Genomic DNA, 15259 nt, shown 5'->3' with positions numbered 1-15259 from the left:
GTGTTCATTCTCTGTTTTGACTCCCTAGCTTGGGTATCATGATTATATTAGTATCATAGAAAGAGACAGGAAGAGTCCCTTAGTCTACTATTTTTATCAACAGTTTGTGTGATATTAGAATTGTTCTCTGAACATTTGATAGACTTTACTTGTAAATCCATCTAGTCCTGGAGTTCTTTTCCTTGGTAGTTCATTTAGGACTAATTCAATTTCTTTTGTTGATATTGGATTAAGTATTCTATTTCTTCTTCTGTTAGTCAAAGTAGCTTATATTTTTAAAGTATTCATCCACTTCCTGTCACCAGTTTTACAAGCATATAATTGGGCAAAATGGTTTCTGACAATTTCCTTTATTGTTGTGAATTCTCCATTTTCATTTGGATTACCTCTTTTTTTAAAAACCAAGGTAACTATATCATTTCAGTTTTATTTAAAAATCAGCTCCTAGGTCAATTTTTTCTGTTTTCAACTTTATTAATTTCTTCTTTAGTTTTCAAAATTTCTATTTTGTTTTTTAGTTGGCTTTTTTATTTCTTGTGGAGATTTTCAGTTGCACATCAAATTCACTGATCTATTATTTCTTGGTTTTGTTTAAGAAAGTGTTTAGACATAAATTTTCCCCTGACAAGTGTTTTAGCTGCATCCTATAAGTTTTAGTTTCTTATCTCATTATTCTTATATTCTTTGATGAAATTTTATATTTTTTCTGTAACTTATTCTTTAGCCCACCATTCGAAATTGTTAGACTCCCATTAATTTTCAATATTTTTCAAAATTTTTAATATAATCTTTACTGATGTATGATCTGTTAATGATGTGGTTAGTATTTCTGCTTTTCTGAACTTTCTGGTAAGATCTTTAAAACCCCAATACATGGTGAGTTTTTTTAAAGTTTTTTTCCATTCAAAGCCAAGAAATACATGAATTCCTTGTTATTCATCTTCAGTAACTGCCAGCTATCTATCAATTCTAATTTTTTAACAGTTCTCTTTAGGCCCTTAATTTCTTTGTTGTTTTTCCGTCCGTTAAAACTGCCTACATATAAAAGCAGAACACTGAGATCTTCTTTACTACAGTTTTACTACGTTTCTTCCTAAAATTCAATTAACTCTATCATTAAGGCATGTAGGTACTATGCTGGTTTTGGTGCATATTTACTGAATCCTGATACTGATTATCAAGGTGCTTTTAAGCATAATGCAATTTTGCTGCACATCAATTTATGTCTATGTGTACAGGAGCCTTCCCTGAAATCATGTTTGTTTGCCCCTGCTTCCTGGGTTCAAATGAAGCATGGTATTTTATTCCATCTCTTCATTTTAACTTAATACAGATTGTTTGAATATTTATATAGCAAGTGTGCTCCTTATAAGCAACATATTATTTGATTCTGCTTTACAATTCATTGTGCTATTGTCTTCCATTTTGTGGGTAAAATCATCCCATTCATGTTCACTATTATGATTATTAATTTTGTATTTACCTCTAGCCTTTCCTCTTGTACTCTATCCACTTTCCTCTTTACAAATAAAAATAAAGGCCTAAAATAAAGTATGCCTAATATTTGTGATCTATAAATGAAATTTTGTTACCTTTCTTCTTCTTCTTCTCCTTACCGTGTGGGCATAAACCAGATTTTGCTCATTTTCGTTTCCTTTTAATTCCCTTACCCTATCTAACAACAGAATTTATTTTGTTTTGTGTTTCCCTTCCTATTCTGATGTTTCTCTTAAAAGTCCTTGATTCTCCCTCTCATTTCCCTGTCCTCTCTTATTCCTCCATTGAGATTAAAGTACTCTCTTACTGTGATATTTATGTGTGTTGGCATTGTGGGTATGACACTATGTAATTTTGTTGAATTTTTCCCTGTCTAGTTCAGATGAAAGTGAAGTGCATGGGATGTACACTTCCCCCGCTCTTCCATCCAAGTTTGAATATTGTTCATTTTATGTACTTCTATTAGGTGATAATGATTTCCCTCATCTTCTTCCTTCTTGGTTCTCTACTATATTCCCCTATTCCTTCCATTCCTGTCTCTCCTCAGATCATAAAAAGAAAACACAACCACCCAAAGGACCTCTGTCAAATTTACCTTTGTCTATGATCTTCGAAGATATTAAAGTATCAAGGAGACATGTGTTTCTCACCTCTCTATGGAGTCTGGAATACTCATCTTCCTGAGTTTACATCTGCCCTCAGATACTTACTAGCAAATCATTTAACTGTCTGCCTCAGCTTTCTCATGTGTAAAATGAGCTGGAGAAGGAAAAAGCAAAGTACTCCGGTATCTCTGCCAAGAAAACCCTAACTGGGGTGACAAAGAGTTGGACACAACTGAACAACAACAACAACAATTTGGAATCTTGACTCTCCCTTCCCATATGGCATCCAGTCTGTTCTCAGTTCCAATAGAGGCATTGCTACCAGCCACTGCTCCCTCAAGAGGACAATGTTAGTGTGCTTGACAGGAAGACGGGAACTTCAAAAACATCCAGCCCCTTCAAAACTAACTTGTTCTCCTCTACCACGGGGAATTCTCATGATGGGTTTTGCTGGAACACTCTCTCCTGGTTTGTGCTCACTCTAATCTCAAAGCCTAAAGTGGCTTACCATTCTATAGACAATTGACCAAATGTGCTCAGCCAATCCAAAAATGCCTCAGGGTCAACACAACTCAAGTTGATAAAAGATTTTTTCCCATTTAGGATAAAGTCTTTGATTGATTAGATGACACATGGTCTCAGGTCTTTAAGGAAATCACCTTAAATGGGGTGGGATGATTTAATTACTCAACTGAGCCCTACTCTTACATATATAATTAAAGCAAAACAAGTTCTGTATTTTCAACATATCATCACTTGAAATTATTAACAATAAGCTTCTTATATGTAGTTCATAGTATCATTTCTTTAAATGAAACATGAAAAAGTTCTAGAACACTTTAAACTATTGCTGAGAAATGGCCTAATTAAGCCTCAGAAAAGCAGCAAAGACTTTCAATGGAATCTAGCAGCTGGAGGGATCATTACTTATTCTTCTACAATACAGTACAAATTTTTGAAGTTGAATGAACAGCAAAAAGACCAGGTTAAAAAAAAAAACACCAACAGCTACAGATCATTGCTATGAAGAAAACACTTCTCATTAAGAAGACAATACAGACAGAAGTACTGAATACTGGAAAAAGGTAATTTCACTTGTGAAACTCACACTTTGATATAAGGCTATAACAAAACATGTGCCAAAAATTTGGATAAGCCTATAAGCCTGAAGTATCTTTAGGAGAGTGCAAAGCAACATTTTTGGAATTTTCGTCATTTCCAATGGGCCTGGAAATGTTTCGCCATTAAAGAAATGATAAACTATGATAAATATATTAACATGATGAAAAATAAAGTTGTTCCACAACCACAGAAATTGACAAATGGAGTTAGGATAGTGTCACAGGACTTTCCACTATACCACACTTCTTGAGTAATTAAGAAATTTATTCAGGATAGAGATTAACATGCTTCAAAGTCCCAAGAAGTTAGCTGATTTAAGTTCCACTGAAAAATTCACACGCTATATCAGGGCTAGATTTGAAAAGACTGACTAACCGTCAATGATACATGCAATACCCAATGTGATAAAAGTGTACTTTCCTCATAAATTAAAGAATATATCAAAATCCTGCAATCTCAAAACCAAATCACTTTAAGAAAGTAACTGCAGCAAAAAAAGGACATATTGTACATTAAAGGTTTTCTTAAAGACGTAAAAAGTTCACTGAGGTTCATTGAAGTTAATAAATTTAATTACTTCATTTTGACTCTAACATCTTTTAGCTTCTATAATTTTTGCTCTTTAATCGACCAGAACTTCTTTTATTATATTAATCCTTTTTGCTATTTATTAAGCTTATAATCTTTTAAACAACTGAATGAAACAAATATCAAAGTAACAAAACAAAATAGTAAGAATTAAGCTTGGATCTAAATAGTTTGAGGCCAGCACTTACATAGCACCTTAAGGTTTGCAAAGTGCTTTACAAATACATCTATTTTGATCTTTACAGCAAGCAAGGAAGTTGTTACTATCCCTGTTTTACAGGTGAAGAAACTGAGGCAGACAGAGGTTAAGTGACTTACCCAGGGTCATACAGGTCACTAGTGTCAATGGGATTTGAATTCAGGTCTTCCTGACTCCAGGCCCAGCACTACCTAGCTAATTTATTAGTTTATTAGTAGTAAAGAGCTGTAAAGAACCATTAACTAAGAAAAATGATGAACTATTAACAAGCATTTGAAATACTGTTCCAAGTCATTAACAATAAGAGAAAAGCAAGTAAAGCATTTCTGAGATTTCACCTCACAGACAGAAAAGTAGACAAGCTGTTCCTACTGGTAGAGCTTTGGATTGCTCCAACTATTCTGGAAAATTATTTGTTACTATAAGAAAGAAGCAATTCAACTATTCATAGTTTCTGACCCAGATATTTCACTGTTACATATATTCCTCAAGGAGGTTGACAATAAAAAAAAAGGCGCCCCCCCAACATACTAAAATATTTATAGCAGAACTTTTGTAGTATTAAAGAACTAGAAGCAAAGTAGATGTCCATCTCCTGAGAAGCAGCTAAACACACTGTAGAACATGATTATAACGAAATATTATTTTGCTATGAGAAATGATAACTATTCCCAAATAAGAAAATTATCAAGGGAGAAAATCCAAGCAACCATATTAAATCCAAGACAACTATATTTAAAAAATGCTCCAAAACAATAATAATTAGTGAAACAACTCTTGAGCTACCACCTTACACCCACCAGATTGGGAGATGAAAAAAAAGAATTATTGGAGACAATGCAAGATGAAAGGCATATTAATGCATTGTTGATAGAGCCGTGAACTGGTTTAGCACTTCTGAAAAGTAATCTAGAATCATGCCCAAGAAGTCACTAGGTTGAAAAGATCCTATGCCTATAAAAATATTTATATCACCTCTTTCTGTTATAGCAAAGAGTTGGAAACAAATGGAGTAACGAGCAATAGCAAATGGATGCACAAATTGTGGCATATAAATGCAATGGAATTATTGCATCATAGCAATTAATGGTAAAAGGAATGGGTTCAGAGAAACCTCGGGAAACTTGTATGAACTGATCCAGAGAGTAATAAACAGAAAGAACGGTTTATACAGTAATGTTATAATGAAAAACAACTTTGAATTAATTAGCAATTCTGCTCAGTGCAATGACTAACCACAATTCCAAAAGGCTGATGATGACTCATACATATTTACTGACAAAAAGGTGACTGACTCAAGATGCAGAACAAGATACATCTTCAGATATAATCAAGGTAGGAATTTGTTTTGCTTCACTACACATACTTGTTATATGGGTTTTGTTTTTCTTTTTGTATTTCAACCAAGGTGAAGAGGGGAGATAAGGATAGGAAAGAAAGAAGAAAAGAAAAACAGAAAGGGGAGAGGGGTACTTTTTAAGAATCTTTTTAAAAAATGAAAAAAGAGAGGAAAAAGAAGTCAAGGAAAATTTCCAATTAGGACAGTTTTAAATATCATATGCTGAATTCATCATATCTATTTGTTAAAAAGGAAGCTTTACATGAAATCCAAAGTTTCATTTAAATCTTCTTTTCCTATTCTACTATATATGTAAATGCATATTTTATCTGCTATTTGGTAAATTCAGAATTTTTTAAAAATTTACAGAAGCAAAGAATTATGAACATTATGAATGCAGAAGCATGAGAAGAATTAAATGATTAATAGAAAGAGAAGCAACACAACCTTAAAACAATACAGAAAATGGCAACAAGTAACTGCAGTAAAAAAAAGGACATACTGCATATATTAAAGCTTTTTAAACATACAAAAAGTTGGAGGGTTTGCTGTTTAAATGAGTCCATGTAAATGGAAAAAATAATAAAACCTGAATGCCATAAAATTATGACCAAGTTTGGCCCCTAACTAAAGATATGAGAAGATATTTCCCCTCTTCTTTACAGAAGTGGGGTACTATGGGTAGAGAACCCTGAACATAAAGTCAGACTTCTTTAACAGGTTGTTTAGTTTTGCTGATGTAATCGCTTGTTAAGAAGGAATATGTGACGGAAATGAGGATGACAGAAAAGATATTAATTTTAAATGTTATTATTTGGCTTATGTAAGAATAGAACTTAACTGTGATTGCAAACATCATAAATATCATTTTCAGGACTGTCAAGTTATTTTCATATATTATTTTTTTATCTATGTGTTGTTCTGCAGTTGAAAGAATTCTTGAAAACTGGATTAGTATATAATAATCATCAATCTAACAAAACATTTTCCATCATTTAATTGTCTGATTGTAAATAATAAAAAAGACAGTAAACGGTTTTTGGCATTCATGTAGCTAATGCAAAATAAAATGCAGTTTGCAAGTAGCAACATGTTAAATGAAATCCCTAAATCAATGCTGAGAAAAATGAGAGTAATCCTTTAAGCAAAGTGAATTGAGAATCAAGAAAATTTCTAAAGGTTAAGCTCTATTTCTCATTTCCCCATCAAACAGGGATAACAAAACTACAAATTCATTCATCATCTCTCTCCCCCAAGCCTGTTGAACTCATTAATGTATTCTCATGATGCCTCTCTCCCATAGACCTTAGGCCAAACTCTCTTAGGTTGAAGGATAATATATTAGATCCTTTCAAATTTTAAAAATCCTATTTAACCTATTAATTTCCACAAAACAGAGTGAAACAGAAATTTGGGTATACTTCAAAACAGGAACTGCGATTACAACATAAATAATCTATGACTTAAGACATACAAAACTGCAAGGTGTTTAGTGTAAATACAAATATATCAATTTCACAAATGAAAAAAACTGAAGCTCGGAGATTTACATATTCAATGTCACAAAACTAGCAAATGTCAAGATCAAAACTAGAATTTTTACCCGCATCTACTGACTCTGAGTCCAGCACTCTATTAATAACCAGCATACTTTGACAATACAAAGAATAATTTATTTAAATATCAACATAAGCTTTCAGTTTCCCAGCATTATTTACTGTCTTTATGATCTGAGTTCAATTTTCCCTAAAAGTGTACATGTGAAGGTTGACAACTATAATAAAAACTTGTTCACAATGAACACAAATGTGAAAATAAGCACTACCAAACTCACAAAAAAAGAAAAATACTATGCATTATTTACATTTTAACAGACATGCACTTACACACTTTTACACACACACACACACACAGATTTAATCCTTCCTCAGACTTCAGTAAGTCACTTCACCTCCCTAGCCTTCAGTTTCCTCATCTCTCCTCTTCCTTCCTCTACCTCTCCCAGGGTTGTTGAAGGATTAAATGAGCTAACATATGTAAAGCCTTTTGAAAACTTTAAAGCACTACATTAATACAAGGTATCATCATCATCATGATCTTAATCATTATAATAAATAAATATATAACTTGCCAAGATTTGGGCTCTCCAAAGTGAAGATAATTAATGCTGTACAGGTCCATATCTTCAGTGTGCCATGCAAATGTAGTTTTCCACATGCCAAAATAGAGATATGGAGTATTTACGCCCTCAATAGAAATACCACACTCTTCTCCAACAACATCCAATATGGTGTTCAGGTGAGCTATGTTCCATTCATCTACACCCTAAAAAGAAAGGAGAAATGAAATGTATCAATAAACTAATAAATATAAAATAAATAAAATAAAATCTAGGAAATTCATAACTGATATTCAAATTTGTTGATAGAATAATTTAGAAGCCATGTACACAAACTGATCATGATTAACACAAGATTATCAGCATGTAAAGGCCTCATGGGCTATGAGATTATCTTTAGCTGGTGGCTGCTTGATTCAGAATGGTAAGGACAAGTTAAAAGACCATATTAGTACAGATTAAGCAGAATTTTTTAAGCAGTTGTTTAACCATCATAGAAATGGCAGTGATCAACAGCAGCGTGTCCAAGGAAGAGCTACTAGAATGGTGAAAAGAATGAAGACTTTGTAGCATAAGGATCATTTCACAGAGCGAGGGATGTTTGACCTCGAGAAGACCTTTGGAAAAACGAAAAGAGGGAAAAGGGTGCATGACTTTCTGTAGGTACATAAAGAAGGTATTAAATTTGTTCTGATTGACCCCTGTAAGCAAAGGAGCAGTGGGTAAATGTTACAATCATATCTGTCAATGGAAAGAAAGAATTATTTTAATAATTGTCCAAAAATATGAGCATACTTAAGAAGTAGTTAGTTTCTCCCCACTTCATATAGAAGTTGGATGACCACTTGCTGGAGGTACTATAGAGGGAATTTTTATTTAAGTTGGACTAGTTGACCTACAAGATCCCTTATAAAAATGAAATTCTGTGACTGTTAATCCAATTTTTGTGTACATTTTTCATGATTACAACCTTGACATACAATTCATGAAAACCAGTTTAAAATCATTGTTTAACATCAGCAGCCTGCCATAAACACATTTTACCTTCCATCCCTCATCCCTCACCCAGGAATTCCAAACTTAGTTTTTGCCCATAGTATACACAGGGTCTTAGAAATTCTACAGACACTGCAATAGATATCAATTCTTACAGTTACATCCAGGAATCAAATAAGGATTTAATGTTTACAGCACACTATGCTTACTACTAGGTCACAAACACTCTGGATTATCCTTGGCATTGACAAAAGTAATTCATTAGAACTGCTGAGAAATTTACAAAAGGAAAGTATTCCCCCAAAAAAATTCAGCCTAATTTAATGAAAATGAGTACTGGAAGAACTAACAACCCAATCCAGCAGTTGAGTAGAAAGAATGTTGAGTGGGTAGGTGAAGCAATCGCAAGATGTTTTGTTATGACTATATGATCTATAATGAAAAAAAACACTTTAAGGCAAATGGTTAGAAATTTTAAAAACAATTTTGGATTTACAATTTTCTTCTTATTAAACTGGAAAGTCTGAGTGCAAGCACTTCTCTAAGATGAGAGAAAAGACAATCTCTTCAGATCAGACTTGACCACTATAAACCATTACTAGATGAAGACATTAAATTTATAGCCATTTTCAAGTTACTATAAAGGTCAATGATAACTATCTGGTTAGACCAACTGGCAAAAAATGATAAATTTCCATAAACATAATGAAAGCTTTTAAAGTTTGTCTTAGGGCAGGATTAGTACTTTAAATAATACCTCAGATATGTATAACCTATATTGTACTGCTTGTCATCTCAGGGAAAGGCAAGGGGAAGGAAGGAGGGACAGACTTTAGAACTCAAAACATTTTTTAAATGTTAAAAAAAAACTGTTTTAACAAGTTAAAATAAAGTTAAACAAGTTAAAATAAAATATTCTGTAAAACGAATGAATGAATGAAAAATGCCTCAGCTATGAGGCCACTTATTGATGGAGTGGTTAGTTAATGAACCCCAGCCTAAGGAAAATTATCTGAAAGTGTCAGACCACATAATTTAATTCTAGAATCTCTTTAACTGCCTGATCAATCAGTAACTTAAGTCTAAAACTAAAAATGCCAATGATTTGGAAAAATGTCAAAGTAGTACTATTCTAGTGATGAACCTCAGAGCTAAGTAAACATATATTAGAGATCAAAGTTATTCAATCAAATTAGGTAAAAATAATTATTTCATTCTATTTTGGGTGATGCAATCTCCTAACTCCAATCCAATCAGACCTCAAGAGTTATACATTCTAATAACAGAATTCTATTTAAAAGGCATTACTGAAACCATAATTCTATAATAATAAATGAGAGTCTCATTATAGGGACCATTTTTAAACTAGATGGATTTTAAAAGACTCACAACTATAGTTATAAGCGATTTCCTCCAAGATTCATCAATTCTAGAAAAACTGTAGTTCTATTTCTAGCTAATGTTAACTATTAGAGAGTGGCGCTAGATGACTTTCTAAATGTTTTTTTTTTCCTATGTGAAATACAAATGATAGTTATGTCAAAAGGGGATGTTAAGATTTGGGGGCTTAGCACAGTACCTGACACATGGTAGATTTACAAATGTTTACAGATTAAATGACTTAATGATTGTTAGGGCTTGAAGATACCCTAGAGATGAAACATCAAATCAAAACCCTTTGTTTTATAGATAAGGAAAATGAAGCCTAACTTAACTACCTGAATGGGGTCAAAAAGTAGCAAATAGTAAAACTGTGATTCATATTAAGTGAGTTAATGATCATAAAAAGAGGCATCATGACATAGATAGAAAATTGACCTTGGAGTCAAGAAAAACTAAAATCAAGTCATGCCTCAAATAAATACCATATATATGACTTTGAAAAAAAAATCACTTCACTTCTGAGTGCCCTGTCTCTGCTCTCTCTTAAGAACCTCAGGTCCTTCCATGGGTTTAATTAATATTTCTATGTAGATGACTCAGAAATGCAGACTCTCCCCCTGAGCTTCTGTCCCACGTGATGAGCTATCCATGTTTCACGGGATGTCCTAGAGAAATTTCAAACTTAACATGCCCAGAACAGAATTTATTTTCGATCCATAAAAATAGACTCTTTATCAAAACTTCACTACTTCTGGGCATTATCATCAACTTCTCGCTCTACCTCACTCTCACACATACAACTAATTGCCAAGTCTTGTTATTTCTAATTCATTATTATTCATAATTGTTCCATATTCATTTAGTCTAGATCTAGATGTATATAGACATGTAGACATATACACATACATGCACATATACCTGTCTCCCCTATCAGAACATGAGCACCTTTCAAGTAGGGATTTTTTGTTCTTTGTATTTGTTAGCCCAGCATCTAGAACAGTGCCTGGCACAAAGTAGGTACTTAATAAATGCCTTTGAACTAATTGCTCATTCTTTTCACCAGCTAAGAATGACACTACCATATGATTTTATACCAAAAGATTCTGGTTCTGTTTGAGGAACACTAGATTTTCATGGGGGAATCAATGACTTCCAATTAAATATATTCACAATTCTATTTCCACTTGCTTCAATGTCACTGTTCTAGCTGGTGTTTAAAGATGTGAAATCAAATTGCGTCATTTAAATTTTTTATACATGTGAAGTCATACAAAACATATTTCCAAACTAGTTGTTAAAAAGCAAGAAAAATAAAGTGAGAAAATTACACTTCAATCTGCACTCAAGTGTTCATCAGTTTTCTCACTGAAAGTGATTAGCATTTTTTTTTATCATGAATCCTATGGAATTGTCTCAAACTATTATCTTCATAAGAGTAGCCAAGTCTTTCACAGGTGAGCATCATTACAATTTTGCATTAACTGTTCACAATGGTTCCCCAGTTCTTCTCACTTCACTTTGAATCAGTTCATATAAAACTTCGCATATTTTTCCAAAACCATGCCCCTCATGTCCCACAGCACAGTAACACTCTATGAAAACTAAACGCCACAACTTGTTTAGCCGTTCCTCAATAGACAAGCATTCCCTCAATTTCCAATTCTTTGCCACCACAAAGAGATACAATAAATATTCTTGTACTTAATAACTCTTTTTCCTTTTTCTTTGCTCTCTTTCAGGATACGGACCTGATAGTGGTATTGCTGGGTCAAAGATATGCCTAGTTCCAAATTGTTCTTCAGAACACTTGTACCAGTTCACAATTCACAGACAGGTAAAATAAATAATACAATAAATAACTGTACTTATTTTTTCCTCATCCCCTCCAGAATTTATCACTTCTGATAGGTATGAGGTGGTGCCTCAGAGTTGTTTCAATTTCCCTTTCTCTAATCATTTTAATTTTTTCTCTAATTAATAGCAAATTAGAGCAATTTTGTATATGATTGCTTGCTCCGAAAAATGCCTATTTATATCCTTTGACCATTTATCAATTAGGGAATGGCTTCAATTTTTTTTTAATGTGACTGTTTTATACACTGTTTGTAGTTGAGAAATTGGGCTTTTATCAGAGTAACTTGCTGTAAAAAAAATTTATATGACTTCATTGTATATGGCAGGGCTGTCCAACCTTAGGTTTTTATTGAAACAATAGACAATATATTTTGATTTGCCATTTTAGTGAGAGCTCTGCTGTAGTTCGGTTTCTTGCACTAAAGCATTTATGTAAATTTCTATGCTTGTAGGCCAGCCGCACTACCTGCTGCCCTGGTCTATGGTACTGATAAGTACAGGCTCTGGGAATCCCCTTGAATTTTCCTTGAATCTTCCCACTTTATCTGGCATTTCCCTGAAGCTATAAGGTTTTCATCATCATGACACCCAAATTTGTTACCTCCAGAATGCCTCCAGCTCCTTCCCAATCTTGACCCCATCAAAATTCCATTCTCTTGGTTCCTGGCATCTGAACTCTAGTCACCCTAGTCCCATCAAGATCCTCCTTAGACTCCTCCTCCAGTCACCCCAGACTATTTGGCCACCCCTAGATCTCTCCTACAGTCTTTCTGCAAAGAAGATCTAACTTGTCTCCATGAAGGAGCTCAGATTCAATCTGGCCTGCTTGCTAATATAAGTGTCACAAAGGCTCAGATTCCTTAAGAGTCTACCCAATATGGCAGATTTTTAATAAAGTTTTTCTTTGACTGAAAGAAGACTTGGGTCAAATTTATTCAGAGAGGACCCATGTGTCACTATTTTGAGACCTCAGTACCCTAACCTCAACAGTACCTTTAAGCAAAATATAGTTTCCCTGATTATCCCTTTTAATTAGGTCTACTTTTGCCTTTGCTTTGAGATCATGTTACCTATTCCTACCTTTTTTAGGTTAGCTGAAGCATATTCAGTTCTGCTCCATTCTCTTATTTTAATTCTGTATATATTTTTCTGTTTCAGGTTTGTCTCTTATAAACAACATATTGTTGGATTCTGGTTTCTACTCCATTCTATCTTCTGCTTCTCTTTTATGGGTCAGCTTATTCTATTCCTATTCAGAGCTATAATTGCTAATGATATTTTTACCTCTATCCCATTTTCTTCTGTTTCTTCTTCTCTCCTCCAAAGTCTTTTGCTTCTAACCACTGCCTCCCTTAATCAACCCTCTCTTTTATCACCACCACCCCCCTTTTTCTTATTCCCTTCCCTACTGGATAAGTTGCAATTCTATACATAACTGAAGGTATGTATGTATGTATGTATGCATGGATGTATGGATGGATAGACAGATATAGATATACAGATATACAGATAGATATATAAATAAACTGTCTTTCCTCTTTGATGTGAGGTTCAAGCAGTGCTCGCCAATCCCACACATTATCCCCTCCAAGGTAAAAGCTATTACTTGAGCAACTCTTACATGTGAAAAAATTTCTCCCATTCCACCTCTCTCTTTCCCCTTCTTCCCCAATGCATTCCTCTTTCTCACCCCTTCATTTTTTGTATAGATCATTTAAACATAAGACTCACATCCAAGGTTTCTATCTATGTAAATTCCTTTTAGCTGCCCTAATGATAAAGTTCTTGAGTTGCATGTATCATCTTCCCAATATAGGAATGTAAGCAGTTTAACGTCATTGAATCCTGCTTAAAAAGTGATCTAAAATGTCACCGTGGGTGCTTGTAGAACAAGAAGTTTATACCCACTGTTTCAGGCTATAACTTCAGAAGTTTACCTGTCTCTAGCGTTAGAGCCCCAGACACTGTCACTTTAGGCGGGAGAAAGCAGTGTAGAAGAAATTCAATAATTTGTAGATGGGGGGGGGGGGGTTTGAGGATTGAGGAGGCATGTTTATCAAAAAAAAAAATAGGGAAGCACCCAGCCTAGAATGGAAACTGAAGGTTTGTTAGAGAACGCAGATGCAAGATGAAATATGCATTTGGAGAAGATCAGATGTTGTGGACATTTACTTAACATGAAAAAAAAATAACCAAGAGACATCTAGGTAGTACAGGGAACAGAACCTAGGTCTGGAGTCAGAAAGATTGAATTTAAATCTGGACTCAGACACTTCCTAGATGTGTGACCCTGGGCTCCATGTAAAATAGCACCTGCACTTACGAGTTTTGTGAGAATCAAAAAAGGTTAAGATTTTTAAAGAGCTTAACTCTTTGCTGGCACACAGTAGATCTTTAATAAATGCTTGTTCTGTCCCCTACCACCATAAACTCCAAGGGGAAACCTTATACAAAATGGAGAAACACTAGATGCCTTTTCTATGGATTAAAAGTAAAGCAAGGATGTCCATTATCACTATTGTTACTTGATATAAATCCAGTTATGATGACTATAGCAATAAAACAGGAACAGGAACCAGAGGGAATAAGCACAGACAAAAGGAAAGAAAATTATCACTTCTTCCATTCCACTACTGATGATCTACTTAGAAAATCCTACATATAAAACTAAAAAAAATTAACTGAAACAATGATTTGAGCAAAGTAGCAAGATATAAAAATAAGCCTACATTAAAACATCAGTCTTTCTATATATAAAACCAACAAAAAAAATAGCAGGTAGAAATAGGAAGAGAATTTCCATTCAAAATAACTGAAGAATGTATTAAATAATTAGGAATTCACCTAACAAGACACACACAGAAATTTTGTAAATACAATTTACAAAATACCATATGGAAACACACTTAAATAAGTGCAGATATAAATTACTTATGGATAGTGAGTGTCAACATGATAAAAAAAAATGACAATAATAAATTAAAATACCATACCAAGCTTCCAAAAGGCTATGTTAGACAGCTAGAAAGAAATAACAAAATTCATCTGAAAGAACAAGAATCCAAAAGGAATAAAGGAAAGGTGGGAAAGAAAGGAGCCTACATATGCCATACTTCAAACTGTAGGACAAAGTAATAATCATTCTGATCTTGTTAAAAAATAGACAAGTTCATTAGTGGGGCAGATTAGGTAAGCAAGATCCAGAAGGAAACACAGTACTATATTGCTCAATAAACCCAATGACTTCGACTATTGAGGTAAGGACTCACTATCTGACAAAAACTGCTATGAAAATGAGAAAGGCTGACAGATATTAGATTTACATTAATATAATGCACTACATGCCATGATAAGCTCTAAATACATATACGACTGAGATATAAAAGGTCTCATCATAAACAAACAAAAGGAGAGAAGAAGAAATTACCATTTGCAACCTTAATCTTGACCAAATAAGGAACCAAGGAGAGCATAGGAGATAAAATGAACAATTTTGCTTATATATAATGGAAAAGCTTTTACAAAAATAAAATCAATGCGGTTAAAATCAGAAGGAA

At 33.7% G+C, this 15259-nt stretch overlaps 1 protein-coding gene across 3 annotated transcripts in view; it reads right to left on the bottom strand.

The window, feature by feature from the left end:
- KDM4C (lysine demethylase 4C) overlaps window positions 1-15259 on the bottom strand; it is a 507818-nt gene that overhangs the window by 373922 nt on the left and 118637 nt on the right. For all 3 annotated transcript variants that reach the window (XM_036737952.1, XM_036737951.1, XM_036737950.1), the window contains one exon: window positions 7482-7675. In XM_036737952.1, the coding sequence (XP_036593847.1) occupies window positions 7482-7675 (194 nt within the window). The remainder of the gene's footprint in view (window positions 1-7481; window positions 7676-15259) is intronic.

This window comes from Trichosurus vulpecula, chromosome 9 (genome assembly GCF_011100635.1).
Source record: "Trichosurus vulpecula isolate mTriVul1 chromosome 9, mTriVul1.pri, whole genome shotgun sequence".
NCBI lineage: Eukaryota > Metazoa > Chordata > Mammalia > Diprotodontia > Phalangeridae > Trichosurus > Trichosurus vulpecula.
The sequence above is the reverse complement of the archived record's forward strand: the minus strand, read 5'-3'. Positions and strand labels throughout refer to the sequence as shown.